Here is a 26,799-nt window from a genome sequence, read left to right on the forward strand (position 1 = left end):
CTCAGTGGAGCCAAGATAACAAAGAACTGAAGGGAATAAAAATAAATGCCATAAAATGGCACTGTTAGTGTGAAGTTAGACAGATGAGTGTGTGCTGTTGTGGGCAGTCTAGACCAAACAAATATCACCATCCATCTGGCTGTATGAGTATCGTTTTTCTAGACATATTATAAAGGCTCAATATGCATGCATAAGCTGCATTTTAAAATAATGTGACTCAGAGCAAAGATTTCCCAGAAATAACTGACAATTAAGTTCTACAGCGTCGTCCTGCAGTAGAAATGATCATCTAGTATGGAGCAAGCCTGATTTATGATAGGCACTGGCAGTGACAGTGATTACAGGAAAGACTTTAAACTGCACATTTCAAAGATCTACCATACACAAAATATGTGTATGGTTTACATTGCACATGGGTACCTGTTTTCCTCCATCTGGTGTACTAAATTTAAGGATATTTTGGTTTACCAACTTTAACTAAACTTTTTCCTGATTAACCCCCTTTTCATAAACTTAAAACTAAAAAGTTTAAAATGAGGTGATTTATCTCAAATTACTGGACTGTCATTAACAGCCAGCACTGCTATTCATAATTTATAATACTACACCTAAATATATCAAAACCCTTCAAATCATTGGATGTTAAATATGTTAAATTTTAATGTGTCTCTCTTTTGCTATTCATTGTACTGTATGTATGTATTTTTATTCTGGTTGGAGTAATGTTATATGGATTGTGCTATTTTCTTATTTTGCACTGGCATTTCTGTTGAGCTGTGGAATCTATCCAGTTGTAAATAAACAGCAGATTCATTGTAAAGCAATAGTATAGCTGCATTGAAAAGCAAATGTAATTTTCTCTTTGGATGAATAAATACCAACAGAGATGTGGAGCATCAACTTTCCAGTCATTTTTGCAATGAATCAGTGTGGACTTGTGTCTGCAGAGAGAGCAGGAGCCTCAGAAGAAAGCATGACTATACATGAAAACACTTTGCAGGTTTAACCCTGAGGTGCTTTCTGAATACTTAACAGTGTCTAGGTCACATGACTGTAAAATATGTCAAACCACACTGAACTGAAACACTGAATATTTCTGAACCACACTGAGAAATGATACATTTCGAGAGTATTGACATGCACATCTGTTCTGGGTTATTTTAATGACTTTATAATTTTAAACAGATCAACATTTATATGACTCATCCTTATATGCATCCTCCTCAAATTTAATCAATAACAGTCATCATTTGCACTCATTAATGGGCTAATATGCCCATTAATGAGCAAATTCACCAACCAAGAACTTTACTTAAATAACCCATTTGTATTTAAAAGGTATTAAATATGTGAAGTTGAATTATAAGAAAATGAGGAAACATTGCAGTGATATATGAGAAAGATTACACATGTTGCCTAAGATATGCGGTGTGGTTAAAATGGGAGGGTTGAAAAACATAGTTAGGGCCCGAGTACTAGTCTGCGAAGGCCCTGTTGTAATCACTCCATTTATTTGCATTTGAATTTGTGAAAAGAAAATTACTTTTTAGTAAAATATATTGACACTATCTCATCAATCACTGTAATGAGAAACAATATAAAGACATTGTGTCCTCATTTCAAACTCTGCTGCCACCCTGTGGTTCAGTTCCAGCAAAATAAAATCATTTTCCACCGAGTGACCTATAGGGACCCCGTTTGTTTGACATTTGGCCTCATCGTGCAGAAAGGCATGGAAGCAATAGATCTCATTATATGCATCAACAAATGTCTAATAGCGTCCCATTACTTATTGATCACTGACAGCCGCATTGCACGTCAAGTCTGGATCACAGTCTCATTTCTTATTAATGAGAGCATCGGGGTTGTCAACATGTAGGGTTTAATAATTGAGTAGCGATATTGTATTTTCAAACTTGCATTTAACACATGCTGTGAGAAGCGAGCTCAAATAAGGTAAACAGCTGCTAACATTGTGTGTACGCTTGACAAGAGAAAGAGGTCAAAGATTTTAAATTAATCAGGCATTTCATCATTTCAGAAAGCATTATTATCAGCATTAAAATTAAAACTGCTTGTTTACCAAGGACTAAATTAGAGCTATATGTTCTGTCTGGCATTTAAAAAACAAACAAACAAAAAAAGAACAGTGCCTTGTAAATAATATTCATACAATATAATATTGTCATAAGTCAAAATGACACTCAGGTAATTCACACTAACTCAATAAACACACACTAACAGAAAGAAGAACTATAGATCAATATCCTCATCTCATGTGTATAGCAGCAACATGATGGCTCATCATTCATTGCTGCTAAATGCGTCATAAGGTTGCATTAATCATTCCCACCACACAGGTAGAGTAAAGCCTTCTGGTAATCTCCAGCTGTGTCTTCCTGTAAAGAGAAAAAAAAAAGAAGAAGAAAAAGAGTCTCATTTAATTTGGGAGGTTGAACATTCATTTATCTACTCTTGTATGTTCGTTTTAGAAATGACTGAATTCTTTTCATTTAATTTAAGTACTGACAGAGTTAGTTTTGCCCAGTAACAGATTGGCGACCTGAGAAAATTAATGGAGATTACAGGGAGTGCAGAATTATTAGGGAAGTTGTATTTTTGAGGAATAATTTTATTATTGAACAACAACCATGTTCTCAATGAACCCAAAAAACTCATTAATATCAAAGCTGAATGTTTTTGGAAGTAGTTTTTAGTTTGTTTTTAGTTTTAGCTATTTTAGGGGGATATCTGTGTGTGCAGGTGACTATTACTGTGCATAATTATTAGGCAACTTAACAAAAAACAAATATATACCCATTTCAATTATTTATTTTTACCAGTGAAACCAATATAACATCTCCACATTCACAAATATACATTTCTGACATTCAAAAACAAAACAAAAACAAATCAGCAACCAATATAGCCACCTTTCATTGCAAGGACACTCAAAAGCCTGCCATCCATGGATCCTGTCAGTGTTTTGATCTGTTCACCATCAACATTGCGTGCAGCAGCAACCACAGCCTCCCAGACACTGTTCAGAGAGGTGTACTGTTTTCCCTCCTTGTAAATCTCACATTTGATGATGGACCACAGGTTCTCAATGGGGTTCAGATCAGGTGAACAAGGAGGCCATGTCATTAGTTTTTCTTCTTTTATACCCTTTCTTGCCAGCCACGCTGTGGAGTACTTGGACGCGTGTGATGGAGCATTGTCCTGCATGGAAATCATGTTTTTCTTGAAGGATGCAGACTTCTTCCTGTACCACTGCTTGAAGAAGGTGTCTTCCAGAAACTGGCAGTAGGACTGGGAGTTGAGCTTGACTCCATCCTCAACCCGAAAAGGCCCCACAAGCTCATCTTTGATGATACCAGCCCAAACCAGTACTCCACCTCCACCTTGCTGGCGTCTGAGTCGGACTGGAGCTTTCTGCCCTTTACCAATCCAGCCACGGGCCCATCCATCTGGCCCATCAAGACTCACTCTCATTTCATCAGTCCATAAAACCTTAGAAAAACCAGTCTTGAGATATTTCTTGGCCCAGTCTTGACGTTTCAGCTTGTGTGTCTTGTTCAGTGGTGGTCGTCTTTCAGCCTTTCTTACCTTGGCCATGTCTCTGAGTATTGCACACCTTGTGCTTTTGGGCACTCCAGTGATGTTGCAGCTCTGAAATATGGCCAAACTGGTGGCAAGTGGCATCTTGGCAGCTGCACGCTTGACTTTTCTCAGTTCATGGGCAATTATTTTGCGCCTTGGTTTTTCCACACGCTTCTTGCGACCCTGTTGACTATTTTGAATGAAACGCTTGATTGTTCGATGATCACGCTTCAGAAGCTTTGCAATTTTGAGACTGCTGCATCCCTCTGCAAGATATCTCACTATTTTTGACTTTTCTGAGCCTGTCAAGTCCTTCTTTTGATCCATTTTGCCAAAGGAAAGGACGTTGCCTAATAATTATGCACACCTGATATAGGGTGTTGATGTCATTAGACCACACCCCTTCTCATTACAGAGATGCACATCACCTAATATGCTTAATTGGTAGCAGGCTTTCGAGCCTATACAGCTTGGAGTAAGACAACATGCATGAAGAGGATGATGTGGACAAAATACTCATTTGCCTAATAATTCTGCACTCCCTGTATACTGACATGTGGGTAGCTCAGGTGTTTGGCTCTCCTACTCCTCCTCTCCACATGTCAGTTTGTCCTTGAGTAAAAGCATTTAACTCAACATCAACATCCTCCAGTTAGTCACATGTCCCAGTGTCTTTTGGCAGCTTCACAAATGCTACTAACATTTAGCTAATCGAAGCTAAAGCTATAAACATATATGAGCTTTCCTTCCACATTGACTTCAACTTCTGCTGATCTGATGTTACACAGAGTAAGGTAGAGAGTGTCCAGTTTGAGTTAACCACAGCACCTTTTCCCCCTGACACGTGCATTGATATCAATGCAGATTTTCTGCCATCAAAAGTCCCATTTTTTTCATCTGTTATCTCAAAATATCAAGTTAATAACTGCAACTGTTGACAAAAAACCTTGAAATGTTGATGTTACAGATATTTTATCTAGAGCATTCATGTTCTTAATGGTCAGCTAACCTGTCCATCCATTGTCTTAACTGCTTATCTAATCCTGATTGGAAGGAAGGCTCGAGCCAACCCCAGCTGTCATCGAACAAACGGTGAGGTGGGACACCATAGACAAATCGCCAGGCCATCACAGGGCTACGTCACCTAGGTACTGCTGTAAATAAATAAATACAGCAATAAAATATCAATTTACTTTGCTTCTCTGAGCAAAATGCTACATGGCTATCCAGCTAGCTACCATGTGTTATACCATACCATACTTATGGTGGAATGGTTTTATAAGCTTGCACGTTATTTATCATCCCAGAGATTTTCATGCAGACAGTTGAATTTAAAGTTTACTAAGCAACAAAACATCAAAAATATAACAGAAATGCCAACTGTTTGGCAAATCTCTCAAGTCTAGAGTCATGCTCCAGCATGCTTGATGACTCTCTCTCTTCATGTTCTTTGCCTCCTCTGGATCTTTTCCTATTTTGCTGGGAAATATTTCCACAGGTACTCAAGTTCTGCTACCATCAGTCATTTCCTCTACTGAGGCAAAGCTAGCCGAGGTGACTATAATAATAATAAACTTTATTTAAAAAGCACACTTAAAACCAAGGGTATGCCAAGGTGCTTAACAAGTAACATAGAGAATAAAAGGAAGATAACAGAAATAGGACCAAAGCAAGTACTAGGTATGCAAGCAGATAGCTGTCACTGATACATAGGAACAAACAAGGAATTAAATGAGCATAAAAGTGCATAATAATAAATCATAAAAGAAATGTTAACTAGAGGGAAAGGCAAGATTGAATAAGTGGGTTTTTAGTCGTGATTTAAACAGTGCAATAGAATCAGAGGCGTGGATATCAATTCCACCGTACCGGGGCAGCCAGTGCAAACGCACGGTCACCCCGAGATTTCAGCCGAGATCTAGGTTGCGGCAGAAGTAGTTGAGTGGCAGATCTAAGTGTTCTAGCAGGAGTATGCGGCCTGAGAAGTTCACTAAGATAACTCGGTGCTAATTTATCAATAGTTTTGAACGTAAGGAGTAATATTTTAAATTGAATACAGTACTTTATGGGCAGCCAGTGCAAGCCAGCTAGAACAGGAGTAATAGAGCAAAATTTCCTTGTACCAGTCAAGAGGCAGGACTGTTTGCAGTCTAGGAAGAAGAGAAGAGGGAAGACCGTAGTACAAGGAGTTACAATAATTCAACCTGGAGGTCACAAAAGCATGAATAAGCTTCTCCAAGTCCTCATGCGGAACATAATACCTAGCCTTAGAGATAAGGCGCAGTTGGTGGAAGCTAGATCTCACTACAGCAGAGACTTGCTCATCGAGTTTGAGCGAGCTATCCAGCAGTACACCTAAGTTACTGACATAGTCACAGGAAGAGCTAGCAAAGGGACCCAGGGCAGCACAAAGCTGGACACGAGGGATTTTACTGTTGAACACCACAATCTCAGTCTTCTTATCGTTTAAAACGAGGGAATTACTCAGGAACCATTCTTTGACCTCACGCATGCATTCTTGAAAGTAGTGCAGGGACACAGCAAGGTCGTCAGTAAGTTCAAAATAGATCTGTATGCTGTCGGCGTAACAGTGGAAGACGATATTGTATTTTTCAAAGATTACGCCTAGAGGGAGCAAATACAATGAGAAAAGAATAGGGCCTAAAACTGACACTTGAGGTACACCACAACACACCGGAGCGGAGGAAGAGGAGAAGGTGCCCAAGTTAACCGAAAAGGACCTGTCAGCGAGGTATAATTTAAACCAGTCAAGGGCAGCGCCTCTAATACCCACAGTGTGCTCAAGTCTTAATAATAAGATGTTATGGTCCACCATATCAAAAGCTGAAGAGAGGTCCAATAAAACTAGGACCATAGAGTGTCCAGTATCAGTAATTACAAGAATATCATTAAGAACTCTAACCAACGCCGTTTCAGTGCTATGCAATGGCTTAAAGGCAGATTGAAATTTCTCAGCAATATTGTTCGTGTCCAAGTATGCCTGGAGCTGGGAGAGAACTAGTCTCTCCAGGATCTTGGACAAAAACGAAAGCTTAGAGATCGGTCTGTAGTTTAAAAGGTCATAACAGTCTGTTTCTTTTTTTAAGAATCGGGTGGACTACAGCATGCTTAAAAGCCAAAGGAACACAGCCTGAGAGCAAGGAAAAGTTCATAAGAAATACGATACTAGGTCCAATTACATCAAAACAGTCCTTAGCTATGCGAGATGGAAGAATGTCAAGCACAGTATTGGTGTTATTCATTTGATCAACTAGCCGCTTAAGAGACAAAAGTGACACAGGCTAAAACTGGTGGAAAGTTGAAATGCACTCAAGAATGGGGAGAGGACATGGGGAAGGGAGGACTTAAGAGATGAGACCTTCTCTAAAACGTGAATTTGAAATCGCTCACAAAGAACCTGAGAATAAGGTAAAGGCATGTCTGGGCAAGGGTTAACCACTGAGTTAAAAATTCTAAATAAGGTGCGGGGGTTATGACCATTGGCCCGGATGATTTTGGATAAGAAAGACGCTTTGGCCATTTTAGCAGCACTTTGGAGTTTTAAGCGGCTAGTCTGTAGCATGTCGTAAGAAACCTGAAGTTTATCTTTTTTCCACCTTATCTCAGCGCGCCGACACACGCGACGTAGAGCGCCCGTAGTGTCATTAAGCCAACACTGAGAATAGGTTCTAGGGCGATTCATTTTAATAGGGGTGTTGTGCCAAGAAGTGATTGCCTGCCAAAAACTGATTTCCAATGTTTCCGTGTGTTTTTTATGTGTAATATTGTTACGTATGTTGCTAAATAGACTTCGGTGAACAGGTATTGCAAAGGGGTTAAATACACAATTTAAAAAAATTACCTGTTTCTCAATTATCTTTGTAGCTGTGTTATTGTACTTAATTATAATCAATCAGCTTCCTTTTGTCCACTTAAAATATGTTTACAGAACTATTTTTGCATTTGTTGCAATTTCAGCTGTCCTCTTGGCCAGACTACTCTTAAAAGAGACATTTTTAAAGCAAACAAGAATTTTTTTTTTTTAACTGCATAAATAAAGGATACATAAAAGTCACTGCCAAAAAGTGATTGCGGCTTCTACCTCGTTACGGGAATGTTGTTTGTTGGTCAAGATGACTTGATATAATTCATGAGGGATATATTTGACATATGTTTCACATATTGTAGATCAACAAGTTATTTATAGCAGTTTAAATACAAGCAATCAGTTTTTGGCAGACAATCACTTTTTGGCACAACAGGGGCAAGAGTATCAAGGATAGAAGAAAATAATGATAGCAAGGTATTAGCACAGTCATCAACCGAGCGAAATGAACAACAGTCGGGAGTGACAGATGCAGAATCCAAGAAAGACATAGAGAAGTTTGACACCGCTTCAGCATTGATTACACGTAGTGGGCGAAGGGGAGCCGCAGGATGTAGTTCGTTAGTACATAAGCCAGTATCAAATATAACTGGGAAATGATCCGAGATCCCAGCGTCACTTATATCCATGATACAAATGAAATAAGTGCTTCCTGCATAATCGAGACGTTATTTTCAGGACAATTAATACTCTGCATTATACAGTACTGCTTACAGCGATCCACTCTAATTACTCATGGTTGATTATTATTCAATACACATTAGATTACACCATCCATGTTTACATCATATTGATAAGGAAAAGCAAAGTTTGATATCACTTTATAATCACTCCTCATTGAAAACTTCCATTGAAACTTTAGCACACTGTCCTTTAAAGGAGACCTATTAAGCTTTTTAATTTTCTCTCATATAAATACAGTTACAATGGTGGACGCTAGGGTGTAAGCCTAAGTATAAGCAATGAGCCAAAAGCTTAAAATAGCTTTTGACTTTAGAATAAAAATGTAAAGCCTTAAATAAGCTTAGTTAAGGCTTTACATTTTTATTCCACTTTTAATGTCAGGCATCCATGGTTGGTTGGTATTTTTTTGTCAGAAAATATTCAAAAAGCAAGTCTCCAAGTCATAATTACGGCTTGTATGTTGAAATTATCATTATTTACATGTTAGACACCATTAATTGTGGCAACTACTGTGTGACATAAACGTGCTCTTATAATAGCAGGAAAAGCACAGGCGTAATTAATGTCATTAGCTTTATGTAGCTCTGATTCATTTGGAAGGCAAAGTGAATAGTACACAGTACGGGGACTGTGAACATGCAGAATGAATTATAAATTATTTAAAAAGTGGAGAAATTGTAGAATAACTGCCATAATTAAGGAAAAAATGAACTCTGGTGAACTGTAAAAAATATATAATATATTTATTCAAGATTATTTCATAATGTGTTATTATCTATTCAGTACTGGCCATTTAGTTCTACAGGAGGATCGTAATAACTCTTCAATGGAGGAACATCTGGCATTAGGAGAACAGATTATTCACTTCATCTGGTGTGAAAAGAAGGGAAGCACACTGAGGGAGACATTTAAAGTAAATCACTAATCCCCACTCCATCACTGCACTGACGTGAGTAGTGTACAGCCATCATATCCATAGTAAACCCAGCTGGTGCTCTAAAGTCATGCAGAGGGACAGATGAGTATATTTAGCAGAATATGGAGACAACTGAGGAAAATTACATTTTACAGAAATGTGTTATTCTTCTGAAGTAATAGACTATTCAGTATGTTTCATTAAAAAAAGAGCACAAGGGAATGAACAGAAATCCTGAGGGGGCTGAAGCAGTACCTGAATGGTGGTGTACAGAGACTGTCCGTATATCTTCTTGAAACTGCCTCTGATGTCCAACATGTCCACCTCACTCCTGGACACCATTATCCTCATCAGAGTGTCGTCATCAGTTCCAGCTCGCTAAATACACAGAAAGAAAGAAAGAAAGAAAGAAAGAAAGAAAGAAAGAAAGAAAGAAAGAAAGAAATCTGCTAACTGAGGCCAGTAGAGTCTGAGATATAGCTCTGGGGTCTTTGCAATTTCTGTGGCATTGCGTGGTCTAACACTGGGTTGGAGCACCAAATCACAGCAACAGTTGCCTCAATGCACTTTATATTGTAAGGTAAAGGCCCTATAATAATACTCCTGGAAAGATTGGCAACTGCCTCACATGTTTTCTTTATATTAACAGTCTTTATCATTCTAGATTATAGACTTCAGTTTCTTTGTAAACAGCTTTTTAACCCTTTACTGATTGATGGGCAGCAACAATGACTTCTCTAGAGTTATTGCTGATGTTGTTCATTCTTAACATTTTGTTAACATTACATTTCTAAACAGAATTTTAAACATGCTGATGATCAGCTGATCAAGTGATTTTGATTAGCAGTAGCTGGCTGCTACAATAAGGGTGTACTTACTTCCGCCTACACGGCTTTAGCATTTTGGCTTTTTTGTGTTAAATTTCCACACGCTGAATGATGTCATGTGGTGATCCTCAGAGGTTCTGATGACTATAACTTCAGAATGGAAGGTGTACTTTCTTTCCCAAAATCTACAGTTATTACACAGTGAACCTTTAGTTTGCACTTCAAATATTAATTCAACATTTCGGAAAAAAATGCTTGTACATTTTCTTGCCCAGAGTTGAAAGGCAGGTTCAGGCCTCTTCCAGGTTAGTTAAGCTTTTAAACTATATCACTGTAAACACCATTTTGTTTTGGGTTTTTTTTTTTTTTTTTTTTGCTGTTTAGATGTAGAAAACAGCCTTTTAGTTTACTGGAAAATGACTACACAGTCACTCCTTGATTTGACTTCACTTTTGTTGCCCTATTCATTCTAATGCAACAGCTTGTATTGTAGCTACTCTTCTGATTTGAATTTAAAGTCTTCTTAATATATTGATATTCTCATATTTGAGCAAGACTAACATGAAAATAATTTGCTGAAGCATCATGGAGGGTTAAAAATGACACCAACACTAACCTCAAAATCTAATGTAGTCAAGTTATCTTTTTTGACAGATTTAACTTTGTTAAGATTGTTATTTATTATATACATATCATATATTTTACAGGTGAGTGATCGGTGAGTATTTTCATTAATTAGACTAGAGCGATGTGATAATGAGACATACCCTCATAGATTTATATAGTCTCTCAGCAAAGAAGTTTGGGATGCTCCCGGCACATTTCACTGTGGAGGAAAAAGACAAAAACTGATGAGGCTATGTGCAAGACTACATTTTTTGCAAAGTTAAGCTGACACTGTCTGATGTTCACTTTTTGCTATCAAGTGTTATCTTCTGTCATATTTTATTCAAAATTTCTTGAAAGAAAACCCCATCCAGGGATATTCTGATTACTTGTCCCCGTATGTGACGCCTAAATTATCACCCAGATAAATTGCGGCTCTTACCAACAGCCAGCAGCAAGTTCTCCAAATTCCCAGTGGTCTCGCCTCTAATGCTGTCCTCTATGTCAGAGCCAGAAAGCTTCTTGTAGGCAGCAAATACTGCAAAATAACCAAAACAGCCACAGTGACAGACACTCATACATCCTCATTAGAGAGAAACACATCAAGCAATTTTCAACTTGAACCTGTTTTTACTTCAGGGCAAAAAATATGTCAGTTTCAGCCCTTAGATGATCTCTTTGTGCACAATACGAGTGTTTTGGTGAGTTTACTGGATTACATTTTTTTTATTGCATTTATATAAATCTACCTGGCACAGTGTGTAACAGTAATTGACCATCCCTTGTTAAATCATGAATTAATTGTGATTAACCACATTTTTTGGAAAGTCAAGTTCAGTTTCACTAGCCACACCCAGCCTGATTACTGTCAGTCCTGTTGAATCAAGAAATCACTTAAATATAACCTGTCTGAGAAAATGAAGTAGGTTAGAAGATCTCACATCATCCCACAATTTAAAGAAACTCGAGAAGAGATAAGAAACAGTGACAGAATGCTGGCAATCATGGACAATGACTCCCACCCCCTCCATAACACACTGGAAATCTGAAGAGCAGCAACAGGTTCCTTCAACCTTGCTGTCTGAGGGAACGTTATAGGAGGTCGTTCCTTCCTGCTGCTATCAGACTCTCTAATTCATCCATACAGTATTAATTGCACCTCAATGAACCCTGTCTCTTTTGTACACCATGACATTTTTGCACACATACTTTTATATATATGTATATTTATGTTTATATGTATGCTATATCTCTATATTTATCTATTCATCTTAATATTTATCTATCATAACTGTTTCTACACTCACATTTTATGAGTACTTGTTGTTTGTTGTATATTTGCTGCTATGACAACTCAATTTCCCTCTGGGATTAATAAAGTTTCTCTCATTCTCCGATTCTGTTTCTGAAACAAAGTCATTGACTTCTGTTAGTAAATCGGTTACAAAGCAAGACTTTCTAAGACTTTCAGACTCCAGTGGACCATGGTGTGAACCATGATCCACAAACTGAGAACATTTTGCACTATCTACCAAGTTACTCTAAGAGCGCACTGACAACTCATCCAGGAGGTCACAAAAAAAACCCCCAAACAACACCCAAAGAACTGAAAACCTCACTTGTTTTAGTTAAGGTCAGAGTTCATGATTCAACAACAAGGAGGAGACTGGGTAATCATGGCATCATGCCTATGGGAGAGTTCTAAGATGAAAACTATTGTTAATCAGAGAGTACACAAAGGCTCGTCTCATGTCTGCCATTTATGATCCCCAAGACTTTTGGGAAAAAAATTTGTAGACTAACAAGACAAAGGTTGAGCTTTATGGGAGTTTTGAGTCCCATTACATCTGGTGCAAAACTAACAGCATTGTATAAAAATAACACCATACTAACAGTCAAATGTGGTGGTGGTAGTGGGATGGCCTGGGGCTGCTATGCTGCTTCAGGGCCTGGACAACTTACCCAAACTCCATCAATGGAACCATGAATTTTGCAATTCTACAAAGAAGAGTGGGTCAAAATTCACAAAATGTGTCCATAGTGATGTGAAAGGCTCATTGCCAATTATTGCAAATGCTTGACTGTTGTTGTTGTTCTCAAGGATGGTACAAGTAGTTATTATCTCCAATAAATCCAAGATCTATTGGAGATCACGGTCTGGTTTTCATTAGTGGAGAGAAGGTTGAACAAGTGACAACTTTAAGGTTAAAACTGTCTCTAGTGCCATTACTGAATGGTAATAGGTGAAATTGTAAATAAGTGTTTATATGTGTGTGTTATTGTACATGACGTGTTCCTCTCGATTCTCCAAAGTAAATTTCTGTCAAGGAAGACAATAAAGGCTAATCTACACTAATTGGCACAGATACAGAGGCATCAGTGTAAACTGAAATAACTGACATATTCCTGGTGTACCTCACTGCCTCATCAGTTAAAAAGTTGAATGTTGACGCAAATGCAAAAGAGACTGTCCCAACCACAAAAAAGACACAGATTGTCTGTTGTTTACTTAACTCTTTCCTGATAAACAACATATTGCAGTTGTGGAGCAAGTTAGTAGCTTTTCGCCTCTTAATGAGGACCACAATTTTTAGAGTTCAGAGAATAGGTCAGCATACGTGTTTGAACAGGTTTATATCCACTGTCATATGTTATGTTATATTGGTTTAATTGTGAAATTAATATGTTACTTTGTATTTTATCTTAGTATTGCTGCGTCATTTTACTAAACCAAACTTGTCTACATTTTTTATTTTAATAAAAAAAGTTAAAGTTACTAGATCAGAAAAACTGTGAAACGAGCAGTCAAAGTAATTTGATAGAAACTTGCCAACAACTGACTTTTAAAAGACTTGCTAAAGCACATCGATCGGTTTGTTGTTTGCTCACATCTGACTAAACCATTGCACTTTCTACGCTCTCAACTTACTCTCCACAATCTGTGCTGTTTAAGCATGCTTCACTGATATTTCCTGCACATTTTCTTACACTTTGACTTTTTTGTTTTCCTTTTTTTTTTCAGTGTTTGTCTTACACAGCATATCACGACATCCAAATGGGCTGGCACAGGCAAACTGGCAAACTCACCTTTTCTGAGATGTTCAGCGCTCCTGTTGCCCAGAATTGTGATAAATTTTTCCTCATCTGTGCCAAACTTTCCCTCACCAGCAGCATACAAGTCCTGTAATGGAAGAGACACACACACACACACACACACACACACACACACACACACACACACACCTCGTGCTGACTTGATTTATTGAAACACATGTTAAGAAATGACAGCCTTGTACTGTGCCAAATCAACAATGTCTTTTCCCCCTATTTGTTATTATAAAGAAAATCTAGATTTCCTGATTTTATGTCCTTCACCAAACGAAGGTTTTTGCTTTTTTTTTTTTCTATCCTTGCTCAGAAATATTTTATCATATGATCAAATACCAAAATAATAACATATTCATATGAGTCATTTATTATTGCTTTTTAATGAATTAGCATTGCTTATTTCTCCTAATTTGATCACAGAGTGGCTTAACAACGCTCTGGTGTTATGAGTCAAGACGGACTGCTAGTCATGATAATTTGGTGTGTGTTTAGATACATGTTATTGAATGTTAATGTCTGCTACATGTAATGGTTTTAAAACAAGATGCCATAATTACACACACCTCTGTATGTCTAATGCCAACTTTTGGTGCAAGTATAGGAAGTAATACAAATTATATCAGTGTGTAAAGTTCCCCTTGAGGCACAGACTTTCCATTTCCTTAAACTTAAACAGACTTATTGAATATGTGGAAAACTGTATATTTATAGTGATACCCCAATGTCTATCTATTAAACATCATGCAGTGAGCTTAGCACACATACTGGACATGTGGAAACAGTTAGACTGTGTCTCTCCAAAGGTAACAAAATCCGCCTCCCTACACCTCAACACCTCACACATTATTTATCCAGTACAAAGATCGAAGTGTGTACGTGACAGTTCAATAATTTACTGCAGGGGATATGTGCAGGACTTTTTGGTAGAGAGCTATAACTTCTTGGAATCTTCACTGGGTGGCTGGAAATCAATACTAGTTGAGAAATAATCCTTATTTTTTATTTATTACATTTTTTTTTTGCCATGTTAAAAATGATCTTCTAAGCCTCCCTATACCTTACCCAAAAAGTTAATTCTGTTGATCTGGATGTATTGATTTCAGTCGGAGAAACGTTTCGTCACTTATCCAAGTGACTGGGATGAGTGACGAAATGTTTAAAGTAATCCCTGTTGACCCTTTAATGGGCTTTGGTGAGATGCCTCCATTTATTCTTTCTCTGAAACAACCCATTTTATCTCCTCCTATTTAAATTAACCTTGTTCTGATAGGCAAACAGTGAGTGTCTGCAGTCGTAGAACATGGTGGAGGCTCTGTCATGGTTTGGGGCTTTATTTCAGCCACAGGTGTTGGAGATTATTGAAATTAATGGAATGATGAATTATTAATGCAGAGAAGAACCATTAGATTCTGATCCAGCATGCAATACCAGCTGATAACAACAACTTAATTTTTAAACATGACAATGATCCCACACTGCCAGGGCAGTAAAAGCATGCATAGATAGAAAAAACACACAATGGAACACTATTATGGGCATTGACCGCTCGCAGGAGAGCCTGGACAGCAACATTATTGAAGCAGTGTGGGATCATCTTGATAGAGAACAGAACAAAAAGGCAGCCGACCTCCAAAGAAAAGCTTTGAATATCTTTCAAGAAACCTGGGCAACTATTCCTGAAGGCTACTTAAAGAAATTACAAGAAAGCTCAGGCTGTGTTAAAACATGGTCAAATATTGACTTTCATCCTTTTTAGAATAGCATAAGCTCTGTTTTTGTCATATATGTTCCACATTTCAATAAATTGCTGCACTTATTTCCCATTTTCAAGTAAAATATTAAGAAACGAAGTGTAACTCAAGACTTTTTCAAAGTACTGTATACAAAAAATAAGGAAAACATAGTAGTCCTGTAAAAACAATGGAATTAGACATAAAAAAAAAAAAAAAAACCCGGCTCGATTAACACCAGTGTAATTGGGTAATAATAAAAACAGTGATTTCTTGTTAATGTAGTGTTGAAGTTGCTTGAATTCGCTGGACAAACTCACAAAGCTAAAGTGGAAAGCCAGCTCTTGCCATGTGTATTTTTATCTCATGTTCTTCCTTCTTACCTTAGCGTCTTTCTCGATCTTTTCCTCGTCTACTCCCTCCTCCCTACTCCCCTTTGCAGCCAGACGAAAAAAAGAGAGGTAGGAAACCAGACAGGTACAAAGACAGGTGGACAAACATAGAGTAAAGTAGGTCAGTGTGGATGGAAACATGGTGCGCTCAGACCTCTCAACCCAGGTAACATCTGAACACCTAATTAAATGATCCCTCAAATCTACAAGAACCATGAAAATTACTTTTCCTTCTGTATAAACATCACATTAAAGAAACTAAATGTGCTGTCATCCCCCTCCCCCTTTCCAGCCTACACGTCTCATGACTTTCTAATGGCATCACTGTAGGATCTCATTATCAGGAAAAGAAACATAAGTCTTTCCAGCAGTGCCCTTCTTTACCTGCAGCAGGATCACCAGCAGTTTCTGATAGTGCCCTGAGGTGTCACCACAGATATCCTTCTCCAGCTTTCCGCCAAACTCTGGAGGAAAGAAGAGAAGGGGGTCAGACGATTGCTTACAGTTCCTGTTCACGACAGTTGCTAATGATTTCAGTCGACCTTAGTAGGCTGTCCTCTGTTTTGCAGGATGAGCCATGAGAGGAGAGATTTGATTAGTTGACTAAGGGTCTATGCTTTCGTCCAGATCAGATAAACTGCATTCTCTGCCTTGGGCCATTTGAGCCTTTGTTATCACATATTTTCCATCACGGTTTGTTGTAAGTCACAGCTGCTATGTTAGAGACCTTTCATTAAAGTGTGACAGGTGATACAGAGGTGCAGTGTGTTTATTACTCGGATGACAGAACATATTACACTGAAAATAAAAAGGATCAGCACCACGCTATGGGCTTTAAATAAGCATGGTACTCTAGAGAAAAGAGGAGATATTATAAATCTATATGAATAAAGAAACTATATACGATATACTGTTATTTCTGTACTATGCAGTAAATTGACAATAGGCACGCCATCATAGGTTTGGGACTAAAATACTTGAGGGAGGGGTTTGCATTAGGATGGGCATTTAATGTAAAATCTGTTACAACTCAAGTATGCAGATCCATCTGCTGTGGTGAGCCCTTGGGAATGAGCCCAGACCTTTATTTTACTAGCAGGCATGAGTGCCTGTGCATTGCTCCTATGCAGCTTGGATATCCAAGCTGTATACCCTTGCTTGCTACCCTCAGCTAATAACTTAGCACTCAACCATCTTGTCTAAATATGGTCACTTCTGGCTTTTGTGGTGTCCAAAATGAATGTTTTGGCTTCGAAATGTGAATTTCTTATTCACAGTTGTCTTATAAAATCTATGTTTGCTTACAGAGTCATAAGGATAAAGCGATTCAAACTTGTCCTGTGTACTCTAATGTAGATCCCCAAGTTTCCTACACAAACATCATATAAATTTAACGAAGATTTGGAACAAATTAAACTGAGTGAGAAGTTGGACAACTTGGAATTGTAAGCACAAGGAAAGGCCAGATAATTTTCAGCTAACTCAGCCTATTAGCTAATTAGCAAGTCAGTGTAATCCTTAAACGTGTGATAGACTCACAGCCTATCTAGTGTACCCCGCCTCTCACACTGTTACACACTGTTCCTGCTACTAAGTGACCCTGAATGGAATAAGCAATTAAGAAAATGGATGGATCGAATTTCATCTCTATAGTTTTAAGACAATTAATTACCTATAAAAAAAATCACTCCAGACACAGACTGGGTATCTTGATTTTGAATATTTGAAGGCCTCGTAGGCGCACACACACACACACACACACACACACGTCCTTTTGTAACAACAGTAACCCTACACATTGAAAAATGATGACTTGGAAGTGGCATAGTCATCTTAGTTCTTTTATAAACTGTTGTGTTTTTTTCAGCGCCCCCAAAAAACTTGTGGGCATGGGCATGTAACTAAATTACGTTTGGTAAGTTCTCATTTTCCACTAATAATCCAAACTGGATTCTTTTAATTATGACTCATTTCCTCGTTGTTATTTTTAACTGTGACAATTATAACCAATTAAGCTTTAATCAAAACATGATCTTGACATTAATCAAATCCCCTTTGTGCCAAAAACTATCAAAACATTAATGGCAGTTTACTTTTAAAAAGTAAAAAGCTATAAAGCTTTTAAAGGCGCAGATATCTTCTGCCAATGCAGTGCCAGTAAAACAAAACATCTTAATGCATTCTTCTAGATGCGTCATTATTTGTAGTAGTCACAGTAACCATGTTTGTCTGTTTTTCTCTGCCTCTTCATCAGTGGAGTGTTTTACCTTTCTTGTACACTTTGGTGATTTCTTTAATCTGCTCGCCAGTCCTTGAGGCCAGGATCTCAATTAGCACTTCATCTTCAGTCCCGGCACCCTGGGAACCCGACGCATGAGATAAATGGAGTCAGTGTGAAACAATATCCATATCTGTTCAATATTAAATTTTAGTACATGTTTATTATACATTAGGCTATATCATTGATTAGTAATATGAAAAAAAGAAAGCCTAAAAGTCGATAAAGAAAAATATAGAAATAATAAAAGATGTACAACTTGAGAGCATAGCAGAGTTAAAAGGTTTGCAATTAGAGAACGAATAGGTTCAATACTAAAGAGAATTATCTTTGACGTTCACTTCTCTATGCTGCAATTAACCTTACAGCAAGACTGTCTGGCAAACCTAACTAATGGAGGAGTGGGTGTGATAGGAATGTTGAGGCCAAGTCCTAAATGCTTTGCTCTCACTTTGACTAAACACTTCATTTGCACATGGGTAATGCAAATGTAAATGTGTCTGAAGAATAATGAGACAGAAAAAAAATTTCATTTGTAAATCATATGAGAATCTGAGAGTTTGCTAAATGTTTTTCCCTCATGCAATTCCCTTCTAACTTTATGAGCCTCCTGTGACCTGAAAAAGAGCACTCATAAAATGTCTGAAATGTCTATAATATAATATGTCCAGTTTGATCTGACATCTTTTTTCATTTGAGTTTCACTGAAGGTACAAAAGATAGATCTAATGGACTACAATGCTCCAATGCTGCAAAACAAAATGTTTGCAGGAGATATAGAGAGAAAGCTTAACCAATTTAAAGATATCTGTATATGAATTTTTGGAATATATTGGCAAAAGAAAAAAAGAGTTATGGTATTTGAGACGTTCTAGATTCTAGTTTTAGTCTGTTTGAATTTAAAATTGTATTGACAATTTAACAAACTGTCAAATCTGCAATCTCAAAATATTGAGCTACGGTCTGCCAACGAGTTAACTATGAATTAACTTTAAATACAATTATGTGCATTCATCAAGTGCATGGAACCGAAAGTCTTGGCTATTATTGATTATCAGTCATTCATTGTCTGGATGTCACCAAAACCCCCTGAATCATTAGGCATTACCCCCTGCAGCTAAGTCATCAGATGACAGTTTCAATTTTACTGTAACAATGAAAACAAAAAGGCTAAAACCACCATGTAGTACCTGTGACAAAACACAATAAGTCTTTTGTGCCTGAATTTAATTGTTTTGTCCTTGCCTTTGTTCTCAGTTTTAAACATGTCTTAGTCATGGCTACATTGTCTGAAGTCTAAAGCAAGCTGCTGAATACAAACAAAGTAATCTGAAAGAAAAGAGCTCTGCAATAAGCTGACAAACTCAAAGCCAGCAGTATGATCACCTTATGCAGTCATCACAGCTGCTACTGCTATCAAACTGTGGTGAACTTCCAGCAAACTTTTGACAAACAGGTCCAATATTATTCTTGTCATCCACAAACTCTGGATAAATGTTATAATTTTAACAAATTTAATTCAATTTATTAATTTTAACTCTTAGATAAATATAATGTCTCCACTAGCTATTTGTTGCTGGACAGCCTAGAGTTTAACATTTTTCTACTTCAGCTATTATTACATTAATACATAATCATAGTTTCTTAATCTAGGAAGTCTAAAAGGGGCATTAGAAACAACAAATATGTATGAATTAATGAGAAATAAATAATACTTTAGTGGTTGCATGCATTATTATGGTATTCTTTTGAAAATTTGCTTGTTCAAAATATTAAAGACTTACAAAGACTGCATTTTCATTATATTTCTGTTTGATTCAGATATATGAATTAGCAGACCTACAAAAACTGAATAGTCAGATAATAAGAAGTATGAGTAATGAGTTTTTAAATGGCTGATGATCACTTTGGCTGTCAGTACAAGTGCACTCCCACTAATTTTAGAAGCACCCTAAACTATTGTGTTCTGGAAACGAGCCCTGGCTATTGGTTGAAAACAGCTGCTTCCTGCTGTTGGAGTCGAGGTTGATGATAGCATTGTAACATATCAGTAAATGTGATGTAATGCCAAAATGTTGATCTAAAAAAGAATGGGCATCAGAGATTGGTCTAAATGGTCTTTGTGGAGTTGTCAAGCAGCTTCTATCGCATACTGTTAACATAAAATAAAAGGTTTTGAACGTCATGTGGGAAAACAGATAATAATACATGTTAGGTGGCCTACCTGTTGGCCCAAAGATTTATAACGAAGCTGAGTTGAGTTAAGAGACTAGTAGCAACAGTGGCAGGAACTATTTTTTTATTATGTAGAAAGAGTTCCTGCCACTGTTGCTTTTAGTTAAAAAGACAAACTGGAAAAAGGTCCTTCTGGTGGCAAACATTTTACCTTTTCAACCAAACTTTTCAGAACACTTTTTCAGTAATGTTTGAGTTCCATTTATGTGGGCTAAAGAGAGGGAGGGAGCTGGTAGTGTGCATGATAGCTTACTAGCAATTATGTTTGCAACTCTTTTTTCATGTATTAGATGCTTTATTGCTAATGTTGAAACTCTGTGTAATGTAGATTAAAAAAATTAAACCTTTTCATCTCTTGTAGTTGAAATCTGTAAAGTGGCTTCAATATGAATATAGTGCATTGACTGAATAAAAGATGGACATAATCATAATGACATCACCTATTGATTTGAGAAGCCACTGCATTGCTGAACAGTATTATTTTGTTTCTATGTACAAAGTGAATAATGAATAACAGCAAAACACACACATACACCAAAAATTGAAATTTCAGTGGTCCCTAATTTACTCATTTGTTTGTCTGGCTTTGAGAAGTTGAAATGTCTGTTGTCAACTATGAAGTGTTTCCTAATCAAACATTATTCAAAAAACATCACAATAAAAACGTAGGCTACATTCACATTTACATGAGACCTGTAACGTGGTTTAAGTTGTTACCTTGAGAGCGTTGTGCAGGAGAGTAGCATCATATAAGACAGATGGGGTCATCAGAGCCACAATAAGACTCTCAAACAGTCCACCGAGCTCAGATTTCAGTGCACTGACCAAGTCCTGTGGTCAAATAATTAATAATAATGAGAGGAGCTAAAACAGTAATAACTATATTGGTAACAGGGACATTTATATAAACCACACCAGATCCCAACATTAAAACCAGAAAAACAAGTTAAAAAACACAAAATGGCCATTCAGGACCTTGATGTGAAGAAGATGAGGGGAAAAAAAATTACATCTCACTGCTTCGCTTATACTTAGAGTATTCAATGTGACCTGCAGAAGAGGAAAATATATTTACTTTGCAAATTACTCACAGCTGGCTTTCTCTAAATTGTTTTCTGCCTCCAATGATTTGTGCATTGCAGGAACCAAATGAACAACAGCATATACCATTGTTATTTGAGTATGTGGCTCTATTTGTGTACAGAAAAACACCCACAGCACTGTGCTCATCCAAGTGCTCTTTGGAGAAGTCCAGAAATCACGATTCTAGCTGAATACATTAGATATTAAGCAGAAATTCCCCATATTTCTGGATAACACAATCCATCTATTTGTTACCGTATTTTTTGTGTGTAGAACGAGTTAAATTTCTCAAGTCAGACTAATCAAATCCCTACAAAGAATGTGGAAAAAAGAAAATGACAGAGGATGTAATATTTTGTTCGGTTATATAGAAAAAAGTAGACTCGGGCTTCAGATATTTTTGCAGTTGAGCACAATTGTGTAATGGCGTCATGACATTTTAATACATCTCATAAAGATTCTCTGCAATACTGAGCAAAGCAAAAAGTCTCACGTTCTGGGTCATTTTGATAAAACACTGTAATATACAGAGCTATCCCTGGAGCTGTTTTGTGATACATCTATGCTCTCTCAAACTCCTCCATCTACTTATACTTGAGACAGAAAGAAAATTAGCTTTCAGCTTTCAATCCACAGGTGGGCATAAAAAAAATCTTCACTGTGTGACAGAACAGTGAGACTATGGATGCTTAAAATTCTGTCTAACTAGCTGCACTGAATTCTGCGCCATAGAGACTGGGGAGAACTGCCCTTCCTGCCACTTATTTGAGGACTGTTCAGTCTTGATCCAAAATCTTGCCCTTTAAATCACAGACTTAATGTTTTTGGCTGCCTTTTTGCTGTTAAAAATTGATGAACAGAAGACAGCCAATGGTGAAAAACCAGCAAGATTCTATACTTAAGTAATATAACAATGTGAAAAAATTACAAGCAAAGGTCCTGTATGCAAAATTTCACCTAGTTAGGTGCACAAAAAGCAATGGAAATGTTATAAGTCATAAGGATTTATTCCTCTATCAGTTGTACCTGCTCCCTAATTGATTAAATAGGTATTGGAGAACTCATCCAAGGAAAAGCTCAAAACTAATCAAGTGCAATATTGAGGTCTTTACTTAAGCACATTTGTTTGTATTTTGAACATAGCTAATTCATTCTTTAATAGCTTTAAAATGTGACTCTGACATGCTAGTGCAGTGCTTTGCACCGTCACCTCACAGCAAAAAGGTCCTTAAATTCAGGCTAGGGCCTCTTTGTTTTTTTTATTATTATTTTTAGTAAAAAAAATAAATTAGTAAAATATAATGACTGTAAATTGCCTTCAGGTGTAAACGATAGCTGGAAGCTACGACACGTTGTAGTCCCCTTTGTTTTGATGTCAAATAACACAGAAGCCCCAAGTACCCGCTGTTCAGAGTTTTAGTTTGTGAGGGGCAGCCAATCAGAAGACAGTTACCTTAAAGGAAGAGGAGCTAAACTGTCTTTTTTGAGACAGAGAAAGTAGTGAGAGGTTGCATCAAGGCCCAATTTGACATAAATAAGGATTATTTTGAGTTGTGAAACACACACACAGCTGGAGTCTAAGACTAAATATACTGGGCTGGAAATGAGCATGAGAAGTGCATGTTAAATATACAATTCTTAAAACAGTCAAGATGTTACACATGCACAAACCTACTGTAGACAGATACTCATTTCTGGGCTTATTACTTGTGAGCCCAACACAGAAGCATGGTGCAGGAAGGTGGGGAGGCACATAACAGCTGACAGTGTGCAAGAGGTGGGGTACACTCATGACAAGACTAATACATCCCATGGTGAATGCAGAAAGACAGACAACTATTCACGCTCAGTGAAACATCTGCAGCATATTTAGAAGGATGATATATTCTCAGTCTTCAGTGCCTGGGGTGAAGTTGACCATCAGCCAGGTTGGTTTTGTGAAGTGAGGAATGCAGAGTGGATGGCACGACCTGTAATTGTATATCAGTTCTCTGTTTAATTCCTAGTGGCTCTTCTCACCTTTCCGTGGGCCTTTTTATATGCTGCCTTAATTTGCTGGCGCTGATCATTGCTGCGGGCTGTAAGAAGCATGAGGATGGCATCTTCATCTGTACCTGCACCAGAAATCATATAAACCTTAAATAATGTGTGGAAAATGACTCTGAAATCATCTGCAATGTGGGTCAAGACAAAAGAAGCTTTTCATTTCAAGTCTTTCTTTTCAAACACAACACAAATCCTTATTATGATAGCTTCCAGTATATCCTAACCTAAATGAGTCAGCCTGTTAGAGCATGAGATCAGGATTCAAAAGGATTGGCATGGCAGATGATCTAACAACCAATAGCTTTCTAAAGTCAACAGCACCTTAGTAAAAAAAAAAAAAAAAAAAAAAAAAAAGGCTCAGAGACGCAAACAGGCTGAAGCAGCATGTATCATTTTCAATTCAGGGATCAAATGTTAAATTAGTGAAAGGTAATTATGGCACAAAGCCCAGCTGATCTGCAGTGACAGCACTGACTAAAGAACTGTACTTAAGTAGTGCAAGTCTGCTGTTTCAAGTTTGAGTCCACAGTAGTTTGCAGACAGGGAAACCATTAATTAGATCTAATGGTTCTGCTTGTACTGGTCATAAAGTGTTAGGAAATATAATTTACAGTGTTATCGCTTTCTCTCTCTGACACATGCGTCAGTTTTAATGTTGGTGATACACTAATTGGTAAAACACACTAGAAAAATGAATTGCTTTCCCATCTTTCAGATGATGCTTACAAAAGGGAGCAGTTCAGATGCTCTGACAGCTGTGTCAGTAATGTGTTTTTATCTTTGTTCATTATCTGTTTTCACATCCTTTCCTGTATTTACAACCACTACTGACAAATAAGAAGACAACAGTTTTTTATTAAATTAATATAGGATGAAATGACTGGTCATGCTTTTTGTAGCTTTGCCTCCTTACATCACCACAGTGGACTTTAAATCAAGCAGTCAATATGTAATTATGTGCAGAATTTCAGCTTTAAACCAAGGAATGTTACAAAAATTGTGCATGACTATTTAGAAATTACAGTGGTTTTATACTTAGTTCCCCATTTTCAGAGGTACAGCTTTTTCATTGAATGACTTACATAGGGACCTGCCAAGTAAATAAATAAACACACCTAAGCAGCTATAAAAAAAAAAAAAAAAAAAAAAAAAAAAAAAAAAAGCTTTCAACTGTGCAAAGAATTCATTTTTTGTATTTATGGTCATCGCTGTGAAATGTTGCATACAATAGTTAGTTAATGTCGTATGACATGCTAGTGTCAATGTGAAATGAAAGTGAGCAGCAATACATTTAAGCAGGATACTGACCCATCCCTTTCATGGCCTTATGGAGGATTTCAGCATCATGTTTGGCATTGAAGTTGACGTAAGGTCTAACGCTGCCTCGGTATGCCTGTAGGAAGAGAGCAACACATGTAAGTAATAAAACATTTGTAACAAGCAAAGGTTTCCTTCATCTGTCTTTGTTAGTAACAACAGTTAGCATGCTGATGTGAATGCACTCATGTAAGTGCAAGTATGCATGCATTTTATATACCCAATACTCACTGTTGTTACACCCCAGACCAGGGAACCGGCGTGCGACATAAGGAAAATAAAAATAAGGAAAAAATGCCCCCCACACTCCCTGCTCTCAAGGAGGACGAACCAACAAAAAACAGCTACCACGGATTTCACAACAGCCAGTCAGTTTATTGAGTCCCAAAAGGTAGCAGGCATCAGGGTGAGCATGGCCAAAACAAACAAAAACTCTAGAAATGAAATGCAGCTGGCTTACCTTCACAGAAAACCCCAAATGAAAATTACAGGTGTCTTACCTGCCTCCCTAACCAAAAACAGGAGAAAAGGTTCCCAAAGAAAAATGGCTTCTCACCCCTACAGCTAACGAGTTAAAAAAGTATTGACAACTATTTACATCTATATACAACAAACTATTTACAACACGGGGGGAGATCACGACCCATGACAAACTGAAACACAGGGCTTAAATACATAGAGGGAGCAATCAGGGAATGGACAACAGGAGGGAAACACAGCTGGGGCAAATCAGAACTGACGAGACAAGGAAGCGTAAACTGAACACACTGAGATAAGACAGACCTTCAAAGTATAACAGGAAACACATAACAGTCACGCCTAACACAAAACACTGACAACATTGGATCGTAACACTGTACTTTCACACATAGGTTATTACCAATTCTGGCTCGAATCATACATGAAAAAAAAACAATTATATTATTTTTTGTGCACCTATTGCACTTAAAATTAAATCCTTCCCAGATCAATTCTCAATTTAAAACCAATGGTAGTGCAGTAGTAGTGAATTAGTACAAGACTTTCATAACTTTAGCACCATTTCAGCTAGTCGGGTAGATGGTGCTTCATGCAATGCCCTTTTCTGGCAGAGAATAAAACTCCAGCAGAAATTTTTTATTCTGTGGGCATAAAAATTTTAAGATACTGAAAATTGCAAGCGACTGTTAGTAGCAGCACTATAAACTTTTGCCAAAGGCCATCAAAAACCTGCATGGGTTTAAATGTTGTCTAACCCAACAGTGAGGCAATACTTTAAGTAGAACCTAAATCAGGTCTGACTGCTGGTTTTTGTCAGCAGGTAATTTAAAAAAAAATGTGTTTTCATCTTACTTGGACGTGCACACATTCTTAAGGGAAAAGGCCATTTGTAGAAGAAGCAGTAAAACCTCAGCTGCAGCCTTGTAATAAACTGTGCAGGTGGAGAAATGAACAAATACACCTCCTACACCTCTTTATAAAGATTTGTATTATTTCTCTTGTTGATCATTTGTGTGTGCTATTCTGTATGTTCATACAAAAATGGCTTATAAATGTTACAGCGTGCTCAAGAGAGCAACCTCCTTCTGCAACTTGACAGCGTCTCCTTGAAGTGTCAGTGCTACTGTCACTGTGTTTATTCTGCCTGTATTGTCAACCAGTTCAATTTGGCACCACAACCTCTCAAAAGCTTTTTATGTTACAGTTTTTAGCATTATTGTTCTTTCTGCTTTTTGCTACAAATTGTATCATTCAGACTTTCTACTAAGACACACAACAGTTCGTTTTAGATGCTTCCTTGTAACAAGAGTAGTTCAACGTGTTTGAGTTTTATCCCAAACACCCTTCCTACTGCAAAACAAAAGGGAATTTGTGTCTCTGGCTGGAATTGCACTAGCATTTGTAAACCACTACACTATAAAGCCACCTTTCTACTGAGACACACAATGTATACAAAAGATGGACATCTGTTTTAACATCTCCCAGTAGTTGGGCATTTTCACTTTGGCAATCTTGGTGTTTTAAAAATGGTGCAAAGGCTTGAATCTAGAACAGATATTCATCTGGAAATGTTTACTTAGCCTTTTCCCAACATTAATTGAGGTGTCT

At 37.4% G+C, this 26,799-nt stretch overlaps 1 protein-coding gene across 1 annotated transcript; it reads right to left on the minus strand.

Moving 5' to 3' along the window:
* Positions 1-2,339: 2,339 nt before the first annotated feature.
* Positions 2,340-24,981, minus strand: anxa5a (annexin A5a). Its single transcript, XM_085366411.1, has 12 exons — positions 24,943-24,981; positions 24,703-24,787; positions 23,368-23,462; positions 20,983-21,096; positions 18,020-18,110; positions 16,137-16,216; positions 15,744-15,794; positions 13,610-13,703; positions 10,965-11,060; positions 10,684-10,742; positions 9,345-9,467; positions 2,340-2,399 (listed from the first exon to the last, which is right to left on the minus strand). The coding sequence occupies exons 1-12, from the start codon at positions 24,979-24,981 to the stop codon at positions 2,340-2,342; spliced, it is 987 nt and encodes a 328-aa protein (XP_085222537.1).
* Positions 24,982-26,799: the final 1,818 nt, after the last annotated feature.

Source organism: Diplotaxodon limnothrissa, linkage group LG2, assembly GCF_057381915.1.
Source record: "Diplotaxodon limnothrissa isolate DT_005_m linkage group LG2, D_limnothrissa_male_GT1.1, whole genome shotgun sequence".
In the NCBI taxonomy this organism is placed as follows: Eukaryota; Metazoa; Chordata; class Actinopteri; order Cichliformes; family Cichlidae; genus Diplotaxodon; species Diplotaxodon limnothrissa.

Coding starts and splice junctions, on each gene's coding strand:
- anxa5a (XM_085366411.1), bottom strand. CDS start 24,981: ATGTCGCACGCCGGTTCCCTGGTCTGGGGTGTAACAACA. Junction 15,795..16,136: donor TGCTGGTGATCCTGCTGCAG/GTAAAGAAGGGC, acceptor CTGGCTGCAAAG/GGGAGTAGGGAGGAGGGAGT. Junction 10,743..10,964: donor GAACTTGCTGCTGGCTGTTG/GTAAGAGCCGCA, acceptor TTTCCTCCACAG/TGAAATGTGCCGGGAGCATC.